The sequence below is a fragment of the Rhopalosiphum padi genome, chromosome 4 (genome assembly GCF_020882245.1).
Source record: "Rhopalosiphum padi isolate XX-2018 chromosome 4, ASM2088224v1, whole genome shotgun sequence".
NCBI classification, from domain to species: domain Eukaryota; kingdom Metazoa; phylum Arthropoda; class Insecta; order Hemiptera; family Aphididae; genus Rhopalosiphum; species Rhopalosiphum padi.
This window is the reverse complement of record NC_083600.1, coordinates 3,194,402-3,213,822: the sequence shown is the minus strand read 5'-3', so window position 1 is coordinate 3,213,822 and position 19,421 is coordinate 3,194,402. Positions and strand designations below refer to the sequence as shown.

The following is a 19,421-nucleotide window of genomic DNA, read 5'->3' as shown; positions in this document are numbered from 1 at the left end:
ATAAAGATAATTTGTAAATCTTCATAAATCTCAATAATTATTACTAATAACTTATTTGTAACAATTGAAATTACTTTTTTTTAGGTCGATATTTTAGTACGTAAATATTATAAGTATTTTATTATTTTATTTGTAATATTTTTATGTATAATTACATTAAAAACAATATTTTTTTACATAATTTCCAGTGAATGAAACAACATATTTTTTAATAATGTTTTAAATAATGTGTCGTTTCAACAGAAAATGATGTAAAAAAAAATATTTTTAAAAATTTAAAATTAAAATAAATAAATTTTAATAAATTTAAAATAATGATTGTTTTTATATCTAGTATAAATTTAATACACATTAAAAATTAAATAAAAAATTTTTGCCTGCAGATACCCAAGGTACGTGTTATTTATTTCTTTTGTATATAATTATAGTTTTTTGCGTGATATAGGTATGGCCTACAATTTTTGATCTTGATATGAAAATTATCAAAAATATGTGTTTTTATTTCATTGTTTGAATACTAAAAATGGTTCTTTCTTTATACTCTGTAAACCTTAATACAGTATTACACCGAATAATTGGTTTTATTCTTTTATAATTCAACGCTGAAAACGATAAAACTAGCTTTTATCATTTGTGACAATATATTTGTAAAACCAACTGATTGATCCCAGCTTATTAAACTCGTAAATGTATCTATAAGTTATAACTTAAAACTTTAAGTTAATTTAAATTCAATGTCACTACATTTTAACAATTAACTCACACTAAATATTTTGAAATTACTATAATTAATAAAATAACCTTAATTTATTTTATATGCTCAGATTAAAATTTAAACATATTGACTAAGCAATTTCTGAATATTTTAAAATAAAGATAATTTGTAAATCTTCATAAATCTCAATAATTATTACTAATAACTTATTTGTAACAATTGAAATTACTTTTTTTTAGGTGAATATTTTGGTACGTAAATATTATAAGTATTTTATTATTTTATTTGTAATCTTTGTAAGTATAATCTTATTTTTAAATGTATCTATAATTTATAAATATAAATTAAAACTGACAATTTTATATAAACCAATATGTCATTAAATTTTAAAACTGAATACGTACTAAATATTAAGAAATTACGTTTATTCATAATTCTTAATAAATCTCAATAATTATTATTAATAACTTATTTGTTACAATTGCTATGAATTTTTTTTAGTTCGATATTCTCGTACGTAACTATTATTAGTATTTTCTTATTTTATTTGTAATATTTGTATGCACCTATAATTTTCATTTAAAACAATATATTTTTTACATAATTTCCAGTGAATAAAACAACATATTTTTAAAAAGTTTTAAGATAATATGTCGTTTCATCAGAAAATTATGTAAAAAAAATTATTTTCGGAAACCTAAATACATTTTAATTGATACTTGTTTTTCAATATAATAATCATTCAGTATAAATAAGTATATATTTTGTACATATTTAAAATTAATTACATATTTATTGCCAACAGTTGTCCCAAGTACGTGTTATTCTTTTTTATTTTTTGTATTTATTTATGGTATTATTCATGACATATAGCCTACAAATTTTTCTTTGATATGAAAATTTTCAAAAATATATGTTTTTATTTCATTGTTTGAATAATAAAAATGGTTCTTTCTTTATACTCTGCAAACTTTAATACAGTATTACACCGAATCATTGGTTTTATTCTTTTATAATTCAACGCTAAAAACGATAAAAGTAGCTTTTATTATTTGTGACAATATTATAATTGTAAAACCAACTGATTGATCAAATTATGTAAAAAAAAATTATTTTCGGAAACTTAAATAAATATTAAATGATACTGGTTTTTCAATAAAATAATCATTCAGTATAAATAAGTATATATTTGGTACATATTTAAAATTACCTAAAAAATTATTGCCTGCAGATTCCAGCGGTATGTGTTATTTTTTATATTTTTTGTATATATTTATTGTATTTTGTGTGACATAGCCTGCAATTTTTTTATTTGGTATGAGAATTTTCAAAACTCTGTGTTTTTATTTCATTTATTATCATAGTAAAAATGCTTTATTCTCAATATTTTGAAAATTATGATATAGTACACCGAATCATTGGTTAAGTTATATCTCAGTATATTAAAGTAGTAAATTTATCTATAAATTATGAATATAAATTAAAACTGATAATTTAATATAAACCAATATGTCATTAAGTTTTAAAACTGAACACGTACTAAATATTTTGAATTTATGATAATTCATAATTCTTAATAAATCACAATAATAATTATGAATAACTTATTTTCACCAAATTGTAATACTTTTTTTTAGTTGATTTGTCTAGTACGTAAATATTATTAGTATTTTCTAATTTAATTTAAAAAAATATTATTTTACATATTTTCCAGTTAATTAGTTTTATAAACAACATAATATATTTTAATAAGTTTTTAGATAATATTTCGTTTTATAGAAAATTATGTAAAAAAAATAGTTTTTAATAAAACAATCATACAGTAAAAAGTATATATTTGTACATATTTAAAATTAACTAACAAATGATTGTCAACAGGTGCCCAAGGTACGTATTATTTATATTTAATTTTTGTATATTATATTCATGGTATTTTGCGTGACATAATATAGCCTACAATTTTTATTTTTTATGAGAATTTTCAAATATCTTTGTTTTTATTAAGTCATTTATTGGAATAGTAAAAATGCTACTTTCTCAATTTTCTGAAAACTATAATATAGTATACCGAATCATTGTTATTATTATTTTATTGTTCAGCATTGAAACCGATAAAATTAGCAATTATTATTTGTGATAATATATTTGTAAAAACAACTGATTTATCCCAGTATATTAAACCCTTAAATGTATATATAATTTATAAATATAAAATAAAACTTACAGTTTAATCAAAACTAAAATGTCTAACTTATTTTCACAAAATTGTAATTACTTTTTTTTTAGTTAACTTGTCTAGTACGTAAATAATATTAGTATTTTCTAATTTAATTTGTATGTATAATTTTTATTAGTAGGAAGATAAAATGATTTTTACTTTCTTGAATGACAACGTATATTTTTAATTTTATATTCTGACCAAAATATTTTTTGTGGTATTTTGATTAATTAAAATCGAAATTCAAATGAGTAAATTATAAATTATTCAATATGTTATTTAATTTTTCTTATTGATGAAATTTAAAAATTATAAAATATGCAGTTAAAGCTAGTAAACCTTTAAAATATGTATAGGATATGAAAAAAATAAAACATAAAAATAACGATAAAAAATTAAAAGATTAAAAAATGTATGCCGTTATTCAAATATTATAATTTTTAGATATGTTATTTCATCAGAAAGTTATGTAAACATAAATATTTTCAAAGACTATAATTTATTTTAAATAATGATTGTTATTCAATAATATAATCTTTAACTATAAAGTATATATTTTGTTCATATTAAAAATTAACTAAAAAATTATTGCCTGCAGATATCCCAGGTACGTGTTATTTTTTTATTTTTTGTATATAAATATGGTATTTAGCGTTTTTATTTTATTAATTGTAATAGTAAAAATGCTTTTTTCTCAATATTCTGAAAACTATAATACAGTAGGTACACCAAATCACTTTAATCAAGTCGCTTAAATTTTAAATATTATCATATGCTATATATTTTGAACTTAAAATAATAAATAAAACACCTTATTTTATTGTATATGTTTAATATAAATTTGTTACTAAAAATTATAATATCTTTTATTTTAGGAAATCGACTTCAGCGTAATTATTATATTTTTAAATCAATATTTAATTAGTTCACCAAATCATATTTTTTAAATACAGTTATTTTTTAATTGCGATATAACTAGAATGGTCTGTTTCTAAACTACAATATTTAGTCCAATAAGTTCTATATACATGGTTAGATAAATCAGAGGTTACCAAAAAATATTTTCTTATATTAATTATGTAATATTTAAGTATTTATTTGACGGTTTAATATTATTAATTATTGCAATACAAAATGTGCACGTAACTCTGGAAACATACATTTATTGCTGTTTAAAAATGTCCTAACTGATTGAAAAAAATAATTTATTTAACAACCAAATTTTTCTACTACAGAACTTTTTGATTAGTAATTGATTAGTATTTGTGTATTTAATCTTAATCTTAAAGAAGATATTATAAAGCTTAAAGTTGAAGTAGCTTTTCTACGGAATTACTGAACATTATGAAATTCTGATTACTCATAAATTGTATTATTACTGATGACCTCGATTTGTTTACATTATTATTAAACACAATAATGTTTTACCTTAGAGTAAGGAAATTATGAATATTTTGTTAAAATTATTTATTACTTTTTATATGTTATTGCAGAAATAGAAAGTACGTATTTAGTTTTATTTTCTAATAAACAATTGCAATTAAGATTACAACTTTGATTTTAAACTTATGGATGTGATTTTATAATAATCTATCAGTCAATATAAGTAAAAACTAACTATTTTTTTTTAACTATTTTTAATCGAAACGTCGTTAAATCTTTAGAGTAAAAAAATTTGTTAAAATGTTAGTTTCTTTGTTGTTCAAACACAAATTTAGTTTTTCTTAGTACCTACATTATTCTCGAGTAAAGCAGACTCTCTAAAACTGCTTTGACACGTCCATTTCAAAGTTCCTTATCTTTCTTCTCATGATAATTATTCATTTTTAGTTACAATATATACATAACATAAACTATATTTAATAGTATACTTTTAGTATCAGTTATTGAATAAATAAATACTTTTACTCAGAATTTAAAAGTAAATTATTATCATATTCTCACAAACGTTCATTCCCATTGATTAAAATTTTTTGTAAATATCGAAATATTGATATATATGTATAAAAACAATATTAAGTATTCGCTATACTTATAATATTGTGAGATAGTATCATAAAGTATTACATTTAATATTATTTTAATCAACACATTTATTATTTTATTTCTAGAATTTACTAGTAAGTGCATTATATTTATATAAATTTAATATAATATGGAACTCTGTAGCTCAATTTGTGAAATTTGTTTCTTGTCACTTTTATAATGATTACCATCCTTTTATATTTACAATTAATTACTGATAACAACGGGTGTAAAGCTCTTCGATAAGATATTGACAAATATAATTACGTAAGACTATTATTATCATTAACCCGGTACACATATTCCCATTAAAAAACCACGTTGGCTCTCAATAAGTAGCATTATAACAGATAATTTTAAAAGAGTGTGTGTGTAATTTGTTCATATTCTATACTTGATTTACGTTAGAATCATATAGGTACAAATTAATATCGTATTCAAACAACAGTTAATTAATGTTCTTTTTAGAGGCCGTAGTAAGGGGTACGTATGTTTTTAACTTATTAATTGTATATAGAATATATTTTTAACCATTGAAGTGCGAAAACTTTAAAAAATCTAATAAATAATATGCATTTGAATAGTTTTTATTTATTTAAAACTACCTAGTATAAAATATTTTTAACATTTTAATTGATTAACGGTATATAATATATATACTCTATGTCGAGTGAATCAGAATAATGGTATTATGTTAAATATAAAATCAATGATATATCATGACATACAAAAATCTATTGTGGTCTGGGGCATCATTCATTTGGGCGAATAATCCAAAATTTACCTAAGTAGAGTATATATAATTTGGGTGAGAAACTAACCGATCGTTTAAGCGAATTTAAGCGAGTTTAGGTAATACAGATATAATATTCATTTTCTTTACTCTCTAGGTTCTTCATTAAATAGTTCTATAGGTATTTCGTTTCATTTATAGTATTTTTCTATTTATTTAAAATAAAATAGGATTACAATCGTGAACTTAAAATACAATGATAACTATTGTTTTTTATTACGTAAATGTTTAATTACCAAAATACCAACTATATGTCAACTAAGATAAAATCACTGAAAATGATTCGAATAACTATGTTTGAAAATTATTCGAATAATCATGGTTGAAAAATATTCGAATAATGACCAACTCGGTAATCGGCCAAAAAAGTGAAAAAATAATAGTGAATGGAAAAATAGCGAATTAAAAATATCGAAAATAAAAATGACGAAACTAAATTTTGGCAAAAAATAATATATCGAATATTTAGGGGAAAACTCTTGTTTTTATAGTAAATATTAAACAGAGAATAGGGAAAAACTATAGATAATAATATAATCTTTATTAGTCTGTCATTATTATCGTGACTCAAGGTAATATCCGTTATCGCTTTTATCGTGAATAGTGTACATCGTATACCTATACTATATTATGGACATCAAATAGTTTTGTGCGACGTTCGACATCATGACAATCGTTGACTAAGTGTTGTGCTTATTATTTTATATCTTATATTTTATTTGAATTTTGAACTGTAATTTTTAAATTTGATTTTTGAGTTATGGAATTTATTAAATCTAATAAATATAAACTTTTACTCGTGTATAATAGTTACACTTATAGAAAAGAAAAAATGTACAAGGAATCGAAGTATTGGAAATGTATAGATATGCAATGTAAAAGTCGATTAACAATTACAATTGATAATACAATTAAAAAAGAGTCTTCAGAGCATAACCACGTTCCAGATATATGCAAGTTAGAAGTAAAAAAAGAAGTCGAGAGAATGAAATCCCAAGCACTAGATAACCCTCAACAAATAGTCGCTTCATCGCAATTAAATCTAGTGATATCAGGTGCATTACCCGAAATATCTAATTTAAAACACACGTTAAGAAGAGTACGCCAACGTAATGATTGTGTACCGCCGAATCCTCAGTCACTTTTTAACCTCCAAATATCCGAAAGGTATACTTTAACTAAAGATGGAAGGCCATTCATGCAGTACGATAGCGGCCCATTCAGATGAACGAACTTTCATATTTTTTACTAAAGAAAACCTAGAATTAATGGGAAAATGTAATAATTGGTTCGTTGATAGTACATTCAAGTGCACTCCGACACTTTTTACTCAAATTTACACAATACATGTATTGACAACTAATTCGTTGATAGCTACTGTTTACGCTTTATTATTATTATATATAAATATATATATATGTATAGATTCACAATACTACACAGATAACGAAAACATTTTACAAACACTTATTGACTACTTTGAAGACACCTGTGTAGGCCGCCCAATGGGTCGAAGAAAAGGTCGTAGATTACCAAAGTATTCAATAAGTTTATGGAACTGTTACGAATCAGCAAGTACTTTATTGCCAAGGACTAACAATGCAGTAGAGGGTTGGCCTAGAGGTTTCAGTTCATTACTTAGTTAATTTTTTAAAATATATTGTTAAAATTTAAAAATATTTTATTAAATTTATAATTTAATTCGATGTAATGTATAATGTAATATTTACTTTGATTTTGTGAATATTTTTTGATTATTTTTTTTATACTTGTACTAATTATAAAATATTTTTTCACTATTTTTGATTTCGTAATTATATAATCTTCGCTTTTATTTTTTTTTGCTATTTTTCTTTTCGCCTTTATTTTTTCAATATTTTGGCCTATAATCAACCAACTCTGGAGTCAATACTACCTCGCCGCAAAACTGTTTGGTTTTGGTATACAATTTGCCTTAGGTATCCATATTTTTAAAATGTCATTGCATATAGTAAAATTTATAATAAACATAAAAATATATGATGTTCCACAAATAATGTTTTTGAATTATAACAACACAACATTTTGATATACCTACAAAAAAACTTTTGTGCGATACTGAATAACATTTTTAAGCTCTTTTGACTATGAGAATCATTTTTATTGATATTTATAGGAATAAATTGGAAACTGCTAATCTCAATAACAGTTAAAATAATTAAAAGTATACTAAAAATACAATACGTTAGTAAAATTATTTTATGAAAATGTCAAGTTTTTTGTGTCTGCTAAATATTTAGGATTAAAATCATCATTGGTAATATTGGCAATTTGGCATATTGTAATTGACTTCAATTACATACATAAGCAAGATTTATGTAGAAGGTTAGGTTTTTCTCTATGATATTCTATAGTTAATATATATTAAAATGTATGAGTATTTGTATGTATAATATATTATTAATTAGGTGTGTAACGGTGTAATTTTCTACAATAATATTATAAATGATATTAAAAAAGTCTAAAAAATGCAATCAACTTTATAACTTTGAATCGTAGTATTGGCATAATTAATTGTAAAAAGTGTAATGACGTTGTCATTTTTATACGGATAAACTCCAATTATATCATTACCTCATTTTTATCTAGATATTGATTTGTTGCTGTTATATATATCAATACATATATATTATATACAATATATAATATTATACCATTAAAGATTAGATAATTATTGTAATTTTGTTTATTTTTAACAGAAATAGCAGACCATTACCAGAGATCTATCAGTGAAATGGTAAATGAATCAAGTATGTATTATTGTGTACTTTTATTGAATATAAATACCCAAATATTATCTATATGGCTATATTATATTATGTAGTATATATTGTGATGACTTATTGCAAAATAATAACTATGTTCTATCATAATTTCCGCTTATATTTATCAAGTAATAATTAAATATATACAAATAATTTGAATCAGTATTGGTCTCGGATAAATGTAGTGATTTACGTTACCTGTGATCTCAGAATCATTGCTTCAATTAAGTATTGAATAAAATGATACAGAGTTTGAAGTAAAGACTTACATTCATATTATTTGTATATAAACGATTCTCAAGTCTTTATGTTGGTAAACATTATACTAATTTAATCCAAATTAATTTTCTAGCATTACAATCCATACTAAGCACAGTGGACAAATATTGTATTTTTTACAATATAATCGGTATTAATAATCTAAATCTAAAAATGCATTATTTAGATCTATTTAATAAGGCTATTATTAGGGTAGTAAATCACCCGCAATTCTTTGCATAAAATTAAGACTATTTCGGGTGACAATGAAACTTTCTTTAAAAAAACAGTTTTATAATGAAACAGTAAAGATTTTTTTTTTTTTATTATTAATTTTAATTTATGTACTATTTAGTACCATTATCCATAATATCCAGTATAAAAACATTAAACATTACATATTTACAATGGAGCAAAAATTAATTGTTAAATTAAAATACATTACCTAATTAAGAATCATTTTTGTAAAAAAAATACAATTAACAATAAAATATATGTATGTACATTGTACACGCAACACACAATAATATGACATTGTACATTTAGATTTATGTTATATATTTTCTATTATGTATAAATAAATGGATTATAAAATCACAAACGAGAGATACTTTTTTATTCTACAAAATCTATTTTTCTTTCGAAATAAAATTTGGTTTTTGTCGTCATTTTTAAATAAATTGATAATTATACACATAAAAATATGGTTGTACAATCAGAAACTGATGAGGTATCTTATGGTTATGAGTGTATATCTGTGTATTTTAGTTGATACATGTACATGTATTTAATCTAAGCAGGTAAGTAAATCAGGTGCGGACTAGTAAAAAAGACATGGGATACTAAATAACTTTAAGGGAAAATAACAAGCCATTATTTGGCAATTTTTAAATAGTATATTATGTAAATTATTTTAAAATATATTTTTTTTTTTTATTATAAAAATGTGTCCTTGTACCAAGTTAAAAAAAAAACAAAATTAAAATAATTCAATATTAAAAAAAAAAAATAGATTTCTTATAATTAAAATTATAGTAAAATAACGCAAAATTAAAATAAATTTAAAAAAAAAAAGTAGGTTAGGAGTAATTATAAAAATTGATGAAAAATGTAAGTTATATAAGCATATTGGTCGTGTGTGCGTAATAAATATAATGTGAGGCCAATACAGGAACACAACCCTTGAATAGATTCCGGAATCCGTGGAACTCCCCCTACACTTAGAATTTCTGGAGAATATAAGTTTACTATCGGATGTGAGTATTAAATTATTGAAATTTACGCTATTATCTTCTTCCTGATCGTCGGAGTGCCTTTGAGGTCGTGATTCGAGAATATGATGATCATATACACCGTAATTATAACATTTTGATAAGCAAATTATAAAAATTATTGCAGATAATTTAATGCTCATGCACCTTACCTTATTCGCAGCTGTATTTGCTTTGTGAAGTTGTCTTAAAGTTTAAAAGGTATTAAACACTCCAATCTAAATAAAAAAAAACAAAATTGATATATTTTCGTTAAAATGAAAAATGCGAAGTTGTCGCTCGCAAGATCCATTGACGTATTTACATAATATGCTACATATTATACATAATAATAATATAACCAACACAATAGAATTCTTAAAAGCAACTAAATTAATAAATTTACTTTAAGATAAAATACCAATATTGTAAAATTATATATATATATATATGTACTTTTTTTTTTAATGTAACGCTAATGGCCTCAGCTGTCGAAGCAGAAATATAAATTTCAAGATCAATTAAAAGAAAAAAAAATAATAATATAACCTATTATTATATATATATATCATAAAAATAAAAGCAATGTAGTATAATATAATATTAATATGGACGAGTTCTGACTACCATCACTAGGGAATGTTTTTGATTTTTTGATTTCCGAACCTTAACTGAATTTAGCACTATAGTGCTATTTAGCACCAAACCTAACCTAGATTCAAGTAACTTATGTAAATAATCGACCCGGTTTGTGTGGTACTCATGCTTTCTTGAAAGATATGTTATTTATTTAGTGACTGATATACTGATCTATGACCACGAAAAGCCAAGTTTAACAATTTCTATGCCTAGTATTCTATAAAGGACCATGTAATTTTTTCTGTTTCTTTATCATGAAAATTTTCAAGAATGAAATCTATAGTTAAGATAGTACAAGCTCTAATATAGGCAACTTTCACATGCTGTTTTATATATTTCACTGTTTTCATATTTCTGAACTTTAACATAAATGTTTTTAATGGTAACTACTACACCATAAATAAATGCATTTTACAAATCGACTGAAAATGTCATGCAAGTATTACAATGTATTTTATAAGTAAAAGCACAATATCAAATACACTTGCTTTCAATAATATCCATATTAGCAACTTTTCGATAATAAATGTTTCTAGAATCAAACCTAATTTTGGAAATATTTTCAACAATGAGTTGAAAAGGATAATGTTCTAAAAAATTTAATTAAGCTAATATACTGTCATTTTTATTGGGAATTAAAATGTGTTTCAAATTCAATTTTATTTTTTTCTTGTTCTATTCAAATTTATACATATATTATTAATTCACAATCAAAATAGTCAATTTGTTCGGACCAAGTCCAACTAGAGGGCGCTAGTCATTTCAAATTCAAGTTTTGAACTGGTGCCGGTTACGCATGCGCCGACGTTGTCGGCGGGCCATCGTCGCGTTCGCTCACGAACCGTTTTTATCGTGAAACCAGTACGCGTACGTGTGTTGTTACCGAGCTTTTTCACGCCACGCTAATGTAACGCAATTTTAAATCGTGCATTTTTCGTTTGTTACGTATTGTTGTGTTTGGTATACGGCCGTAAATACGTGTACTCCCGAGTGCGCACGATATGACATGCTAATAATTATTATCTTCGCTGTCATTCATCCGTGAGTTTTTCTCCGGACATCGTATTCGTTAAGCGATCGATCACGTGTTTGTGTTGTCACCGTTGCTGGCTGTTGCGCACGTGTTTGTGTTGTCGTCGTTGCTGGCTGTTGCGCACTTGCGCACCCGATTTGATTATTCGCGTTAACTAACTGGTATTTGTTATACGCGCATTACGTAACATACGCTTGGTCAACTATTATATTGTTTTTGGTTCCTTGTGAAGTGAATCATATACCACGAAGTAAATCATGAACCACCGTATGTACACTTGATTGGAGGATATCGTATTCGTCGACATGTCGTATGGGGAAGCCGATCAGCGACCAGGTCAGACGTATCACTCCGTATAATCATTTTGTATTATATTATCATTTTATATCGTATTGTAGCGGTTGTTGATATAAACATCGTGTGCTTACGTTTATAATATTATTATTATCACACTCATGTTTGTGATTTGTTGATCAATTATTATTTATTATTTGTATTATTATCATTTGGTAGGACTAACATAGTACTTAAGGTGTTCTCGTGTACATTAGATTTCCTACTTATAAGCAATAAAATTTATACAGTCCACTAGTAAAATATTATTTGTTTTATTCTATATATTTTACATTACCTTTATTTATTAATTACCAGTGAAATAGTTGGGATACAACCATGTATATTTAAACTTAACAATAGTAAAAGCAGTGCCACTTACAGCTGACAATTATTCTATTGCTTGGAACGCGCTTAAAAATCGATATGACAATAAACGCTTATTGGTCACTGCGCACATTGAAAAATTATTTACATTCGCGCCGTTAACAAAAGAATCCCCTGCATCACTTTCATTGTTCGTCAACACCTTTCGGGAAAATGTATCTGCTATACAAGCTCTTGGAGTTGGAGACTTGGCTGGTTTTATATTATTCTACATCGGTTCACGCGTTATTGATCCTATGACACGACGATTATTTGAGGCTACTGTTGCGAAAAATTAAATACCTGATTTGAACTCATTATTAGAGTTCGCATCACAACGATGTAACGTTTTGGAAAACGTTGGCAGCAGTTTGAGCATTAATTGTGTGGAAAATAATGAAAAGACCGTAGGAAAGACAACTACTAAGAAGATCCAGGGCAAGAGGTCCGAGAAGACATCGTTAGCCGCGGTTGCCCCCACCAAGTCAAAAAAGTGTTTGTTTTGTGGACACCCACATGCAATTTACAAGTGTTTTGGATTCCGAAAACTAACAATTACCAGTCGTCGCGATTTTGTCAATAAAAATCAATTATGTTTTATTTGTTTGAACAGAGGGCATATGAGCAATGCGTGTCCTACGTCTTTTACGTGTCGTACGTGTTCAAGTAAGCATAGTACATTACTACATTTGGCAGATGATACTACAAAATCGAGCACCGATAAGACAAATGACAACTCTGAACGAGCCACCACAAGTTGCAATGCAACACAGTTTTCGGGAGTTACACATACTGAAACCACTGTTTTGTTGGGTACTGTTGTAGTCAGGGTTCGGGACAATACAGGAGTTCTACAAGAAGTCAGGGCAGTATTAGACAGTGGGTCGCAGGTGTCTGCAATGACAGTGGATTGTGTCAACCGGTTAGGTTTGACCCGTAGGAAGTGTCCTGTTGAGGTCATCGGACTTTCCCAACAACCGGTCAATACTGTTAAAGGTCAAACTAATTTTAATTTTTTTTCTGTTCAATCCGACGTTCCCGAATTTAAAGTAACAAATGTCATTGTTTTACCTCGAATTATGTCATCAATGCCTGACAGGGTTTTGCCAGCTGAGATACGAAATCGCTATCGGCATCTTGTCTTTGCCGACCCCCGATTTGATCACCCGGCGCCAGTAGATATGTTGATTGGAGGAGACTTATATCCGTCCGTCATTCAATCTAGAGCTGACATTATACATACCGAGGGCCTACCATCAGCGATGAATACACAGTTAGGTTGGGTCATAATTGGCGCGTTACAGAATAACACACATACTCCTCTTACTTCCCTGTCAATTAGTACAACCCCTCCGATTGAAGAGTTGATGCAGCGTTTTTGGACAGTAGAGGAGCCCACAGAGTCTACAATGCCAACTACACAAGACAAGCAATGTGAAGATTGGTTTGTTAGAACCACGAAACGAGACGCCATCGGTCGATTTTATGTTGGTTTACCATTTCGAACGATAGTATGTTCCACCGACATCAGATGTCAAGATGAGAAGTCGGTCGTTTTAGGGTCATCCAGAACCTCAGCTCTTAACCGACTGTATAATTTAGAACGTCGCCTTGAGAAGGATTCAGCATTGTATACGGCCTACCGGGCCTTCATGAACGATTATAGAGCGTTAGGACATATGAAGTTAGCGACTGAGCCAGGCAAATATTTCATACCACACCACCCAGTAGTTAAACGTTGTAATGAAGAACTGAAGATTCGTGTGGTGTTCGACGCCTCGGCTACGTCTTCATCAGGAGTCTCATTAAATGACTGTTTGGTGACTGGACCAAAACTTCAGACTGAAATCGGTGATGTCTTGTTGCGCAGTCGTCTACACAAATTTGTTTTTACTGCCGACATAACTAAAATGTATCGGCAAATATGTCTACATGAACAAGATAAAGTTTATCAGCACATACTATGGCGCAATTCGCCTAGTGACAAAGTGCAGGAATATGAGTTGTGTACGGTCACATACGGCGTAAGTTCGGCTCCGTTTTTAGCGATTCGATGCCTTCAACAGCTCAACCTGGAGGATGGACCTGATTTTCCACTCGTCAAGGATGTCCTGTTAGCTGATACATATGTAGATGATATTTTTGTTGGCGCTGACACTGTGGAGGACATTTTAGAATCAAAAATCCAAATCATCGGCTTGCTAAATCGAGGTGGATTTAGCCTGAAAAAATGGGCTAGCAATTGTCCCGAGATCTTGAACACCATCGAAATTGAAGACCGTGCTGTGACACCGTGGATAGAGCCAACCAAGGAACAGGCAGTCAAGGTTTTAGGAGTTCATTGGGACCCTGTACTTGACACATTCGGCTATCATTCGACGATAGATCATGTCACTCCTACAAAACGGTCAGTATTATCAACTGTTGCTCGTTTTTATGATCCAATCGGCGCGTTGGGTCCGATGGTTTTCTGGGCGAAGTGTTTAATGCAGACATTATGGATGGATAAATTAGAGTGGGATACACCACTGTCTTCAGGTCTGACGTCGATGTGGCAAGGTTTCATCGATAAACTTCCTGACTTAGCATGCTTGTCGCTGCCACGACACATTGCAGTAGTTAATAGTCAAGACATACAATTACTAGGATTCGCTGACGCGTCTCAGGTTGGATACGCAGCAACGGTATATTTGCGAGTGGTAAATCAGGATAGTAATGTCAGAGTGTATTTTTTAGCGTGTAAAACAAAGGTTGCACCACTGAAGTCATCATCAGTGGATATATCGTTAACCATACCTCGGTTGGAGCTTTGTGCCGCGCTCCTGTTGTCGCGTTTACTGTCTCTACGTTTGAAAACCTTACGGGACAAAGTCAAGATTACGCGTGTCCGGGCATGGACAGATTCAACCATTGTTTTATCTTGGCTCACGGCCGAACAGAGGCTATTCAAAATATTCGTCACTAACCGTGTATCTAAAATACGAGACCTCGTACCCCAGTTCGAATGGGCACACGTTGGTACTTCAGACAATCCAGCTGACCCGGCATCACGAGGGTTGCTGCCAGATGCTTTGGTAGCATGCTCATCATTTTTACATGGACCGATATTCCTTCATTACCCGGAATGTCAGTGGCCAGTTGTAACTACATCAAGTATAAATCCTGAAGAGCTCCCGGAATATAAACGCCCATCAAAAAATGTATTTTTAACCCGACAGGTTGATTCTAGCTTGATCCAACGTTTTTCCGTGCTGCGCAAAATGCAACGGGTGTTAGCATACTGCCTGCGGTTCGCTGACAAGGCTCGACAACGTACGGTTGTGAGTGGGCCAATCACTTGGCAAGAGTATGAGAGAGTATTGATGAAGGTAACAATGTATACACAAAGGTTATATTACTCAGATTTGTACCACCAACTAGTAACGTCAAATTCTATCGTCACCCCGAGCTCCCTCGCTCAGCTTGCACCCTTCGTCGACGCTCATGGTATTATTAGAGTAGGCGGTCGTTTGCAGCATTCGGACTTGAACACCGACGCCAAACACCCTATTTTGTTGTCGAAATCGTCTCACCTTGCTCAGCTTATTGTCCATCATTACCATCATAATACTTTACATGGTGGAACGCGTTTGGTAGCTTCGTTAATTCAGCGCCGTTTCTGGATCGTTTCGATTCGCGCTGCGATTCGTCAAATAATATTCAAGTGTACAGTGTGTATTAGATACAAGGCCGCAGCTCCCCAACCATTTATGGCAGATTTACCATCAACAAGGGTCCAACAATGCCGACCATTTGCCAACGTGGGAATGGATTATGGAGGTCCGTTCACCATTAAGGAGAGTCAACGCCGTAACTCAAGGACGCACAAGGCATATCTTGGGTTATTCGTATGCCTATCTACCAAGGCTGTGCACTTGGAGGTTGTCACAGACTTGACAACAGAGACATTCCTAGCGTCTTTCGATCGATTTGTAGCTCGACGAGGGATTCCTGTGCAGATTTATTCCGACTGTGGAACTAATTACGTTGGCGCAGCGAAACAACTCAAGACATTATTCCACGACGCAGCAACGAAGGAAGCACTTCATGCCCGAGTTCCATGTCAATGGAGGTTCAACCCGCCTGCAGCTCCGCACTTTGGCGGTATTTGGGAAGCTGCTATTAAGAGTACCAAGTTACATCTAAAAAAGGTAGTAGGTAATCAGGTGTATACTTTGGAAGAGTTAATGACGCTAATCACACGTATTGAAGGTGTACTCAATTCTCGGCCATTAGTCGCCATGTCAACCGATCCGAACGATTTATCTGTGCTAACGCCAGGACATTTCCTGATCGGACAACCTATACTGGCGATTCCCGAACATGATATCAGCGATATCCCTCAGAATCGCCTCAAGCGGTGGCAATTAGTGAGACAAGCCCTTCAGTCCTTCTGGAAACGATGGAGTCGGGAATATCTCCATACGCTGCAAAGTAGACAAAAATGGTTCCATCAAAATCCCAGTCTCGGTGTCGGAGATGTCGTCGTCATAAATTCACCTTCTCGACCTCCGTTGATGTGGCAACTGGGTCGAGTCATCGACGTCCATCCTGGTGCTGACCAAGTAGTTCGTGTAGCCACCATCAAGACAGCAGAAGGGATACTGAAACGCACGGTCGTAAAGTTGGTCAAACTACCTACTGACAACGCTTAACTAACTCTCCTTCCTTGTTCCATATTTTGTCATTTCCCAAAATGTACATATATTTTTTTTTGTTCGTTCATTAGGTACTATTTCTGTAATTTTTTTTTTTTTTTTTTTTGGGAATTTTAGTATATATCTTGTTATAACATGTAAACGCACAGTGATATGGTCTGACTGAGAAATGTCTCCTTACAAAGCGGGGGAGGATGTTCGGACCAAGTCCAACTAGAGGGCGCTAGTCATTTCAAATTCAAGTTTTGAACTGGTGCCGGTTACGCATGCGCCGACGTTGTCGGCGGGCCATCGTCGCGTTCGCTCACGAACCGTTTTTATCGTGAAACCAGTACGCGTACGTGTGTTGTTACCGAGCTTTTTCACGCCACGCTAATGTAACGCAATTTTAAATCGTGCATTTTTCGTTTGTTACGTATTGTTGTGTTTGGTATACGGCCGTAAATACGTGTACTCCCGAGTGCGCACGATATGACATGCTAATAATTATTATCTTCGCTGTCATTCATCCGTGAGTTTTTCTCCGGACATCGTATTCGTTAAGCGATCGATCACGTGTTTGTGTTGTCACCGTTGCTGGCTGTTGCGCACGTGTTTGTGTTGTCGTCGTTGCTGGCTGTTGCGCACTTGCGCACCCGATTTGATTATTCGCGTTAACTAACTGGTATTTGTTATACGCGCATTACGTAACATACGCTTGGTCAACTATTATATTGTTTTTGGTTCCTTGTGAAGTGAATCATATACCACGAAGTAAATCATGAACCACCGTATGTACACTTGATTGGAGGATATCGTATTCGTCGACATGTCGTATGGGGAAGCCGATCAGCGACCAGGTCAGACGTATCACTCCGTATAATCATTTTGTATTATATTATCATTTTATATCGTATTGTAGCGGTTGTTGATATAAACATCGTGTGCTTACGTTTATAATATTATTATTATCACACTCATGTTTGTGATTTGTTGATCAATTATTATTTATTATTTGTATTATTATCATTTGGTAGGACTAACATAGTACTTAAGGTGTTCTCGTGTACATTAGATTTCCTACTTATAAGCAATAAAATTTATACAGTCCACTAGTAAAATATTATTTGTTTTATTCTATATATTTTACATTACCTTTATTTATTAATTACCAGTGAAATAGTTGGGATACAACCATGTATATTTAAACTGGCTATCACAGCTGAACACAATTTTATTAGTAAACTGGATTGGCGCTGAGAATAAGGGAAGGAGTTCACCACCGTTCTAAAAGGTTCTAAACAATTTTTAAATTCCTCATCAAATCTTTTCAATTTCAGTTAGTTGTTCATTATCATCATTCATTCCTTCAGATGTACTTGGTATTAAATTAAATAATGCAATATGTTTTACATTTATTACAGATGTCTCACTTAGAAATATATTAGCCTTTCACTGTACTAGAAAATGCAATACTAGTAACTGTTTACTATGAATCAAAGCACAATTTTTTTTGATTTTTGTCATTTATAATTAATTTTAATAACTTCCTTTATAATTTTTATATTTTAGCTATTACTATTCAATTTATTTTTACTCTTCAGTATTCTACTATATTTCAGCAATAAATTGTGTGAACTAATTTTATTTTAAAACTAATGCATTAAAAATAAAGTACTAAATTTATAGGAATTAGGGAAACACCCACGAAAAAAACATTATGTGTATAGTGTATAAGTGTTCTGTGGACCTCTTCTCTAACAACCCGCCCATCTATATATGCCAATTCAACTATGTAATGGAAAACTACACCAACAAAATTATAACTTTCATAATATTTGTAAAACCGTCAACTCGGATATCACTTATCTAATATTCTTGATCGATCTAATAAGACATAAGGTCGCTGAACGTACCACCAAAGCTCAACTCACTAGACTACCAAATTTTTTATTCCAAGCTTTTCCATCAGCTCAAGACAACTAACTTTCCCTACAACCATATGCAGCTAAACCATGGCACTTCTACCACCAAATCAACCGTTCACAATACATGGGGTGCCAGTATATGAAATCACTCAACACAGTCTAAGGCTGACAAGGCAGCCGACCTTAAAACCAGAATCATTTCCCATTCAACTTTCTCCGAACTACCGACAATTAATGACATCCAATCATCTATCAAATATAAAATATATTCAAAATGGCAAAATTATTGGGATACCATTCTCCAGACTAATAAACTTAAAAAAATGAAGAAAGATATGAACCCCACCTTTCTACCTCAACAGGCGACAGGGACTTATAATCAC

General features: G+C 30.0%; 3 protein-coding genes across 4 annotated transcripts in view; 1 reads left to right on the top strand and 2 right to left on the bottom strand.

The window, feature by feature from the left end:
• The window catches only part of LOC132928672 (odorant receptor 67a-like), a 115,425-nt gene extending 105,121 nt beyond the window's left edge, over positions 1-10,304 (bottom strand). Inside the window, exon 1 of the mRNA XM_060993497.1 lies at positions 10,237-10,304. The gene's annotated coding sequence lies outside the window, so the exon portion shown is untranslated. The remainder of the gene's footprint in view (positions 1-10,236) is intronic.
• The window catches only part of LOC132929481 (uncharacterized), a 204,876-nt gene that overhangs the window by 93,044 nt on the left and 92,411 nt on the right, over positions 1-19,421 (bottom strand). The window lies entirely within an intron of this gene.
• Positions 5,292-9,323, top strand: LOC132929707 (FLYWCH-type zinc finger-containing protein 1-like). 2 transcript variants are annotated; one of them, XR_009662140.1, is made up of 3 exons: positions 5,292-5,441; positions 8,490-8,540; positions 8,908-9,323. XR_009662140.1 is itself a non-coding variant. In XM_060995234.1 (3 exons), exons 1-3 carry the CDS (start codon positions 6,512-6,514, stop codon positions 9,054-9,056), a joined length of 495 nt encoding a protein of 164 aa, XP_060851217.1. In that variant the 5' UTR covers positions 6,409-6,511; the 3' UTR covers positions 9,057-9,323. The 2 variants fall into 2 exon arrangements, 1 of the variants encoding a protein (XP_060851217.1); XM_060995234.1 differs by lacking the exon at positions 5,292-5,441 and adding an exon at positions 6,409-6,806.

Coding starts and splice junctions, on each gene's coding strand:
- LOC132929707 (XM_060995234.1), top strand. CDS start 6,512: ATGGAATTTATTAAATCTAATAAATATAAACTTTTACTCGTGTATAAT. Junction 6,807..8,489: donor ATTAAATCTAGTGATATCAG/GTGCATTACCCG, acceptor TATTTTTAACAG/AAATAGCAGACCATTACCAG. Junction 8,541..8,907: donor TGAAATGGTAAATGAATCAA/GTATGTATTATT, acceptor TTAATTTTCTAG/CATTACAATCCATACTAAGC.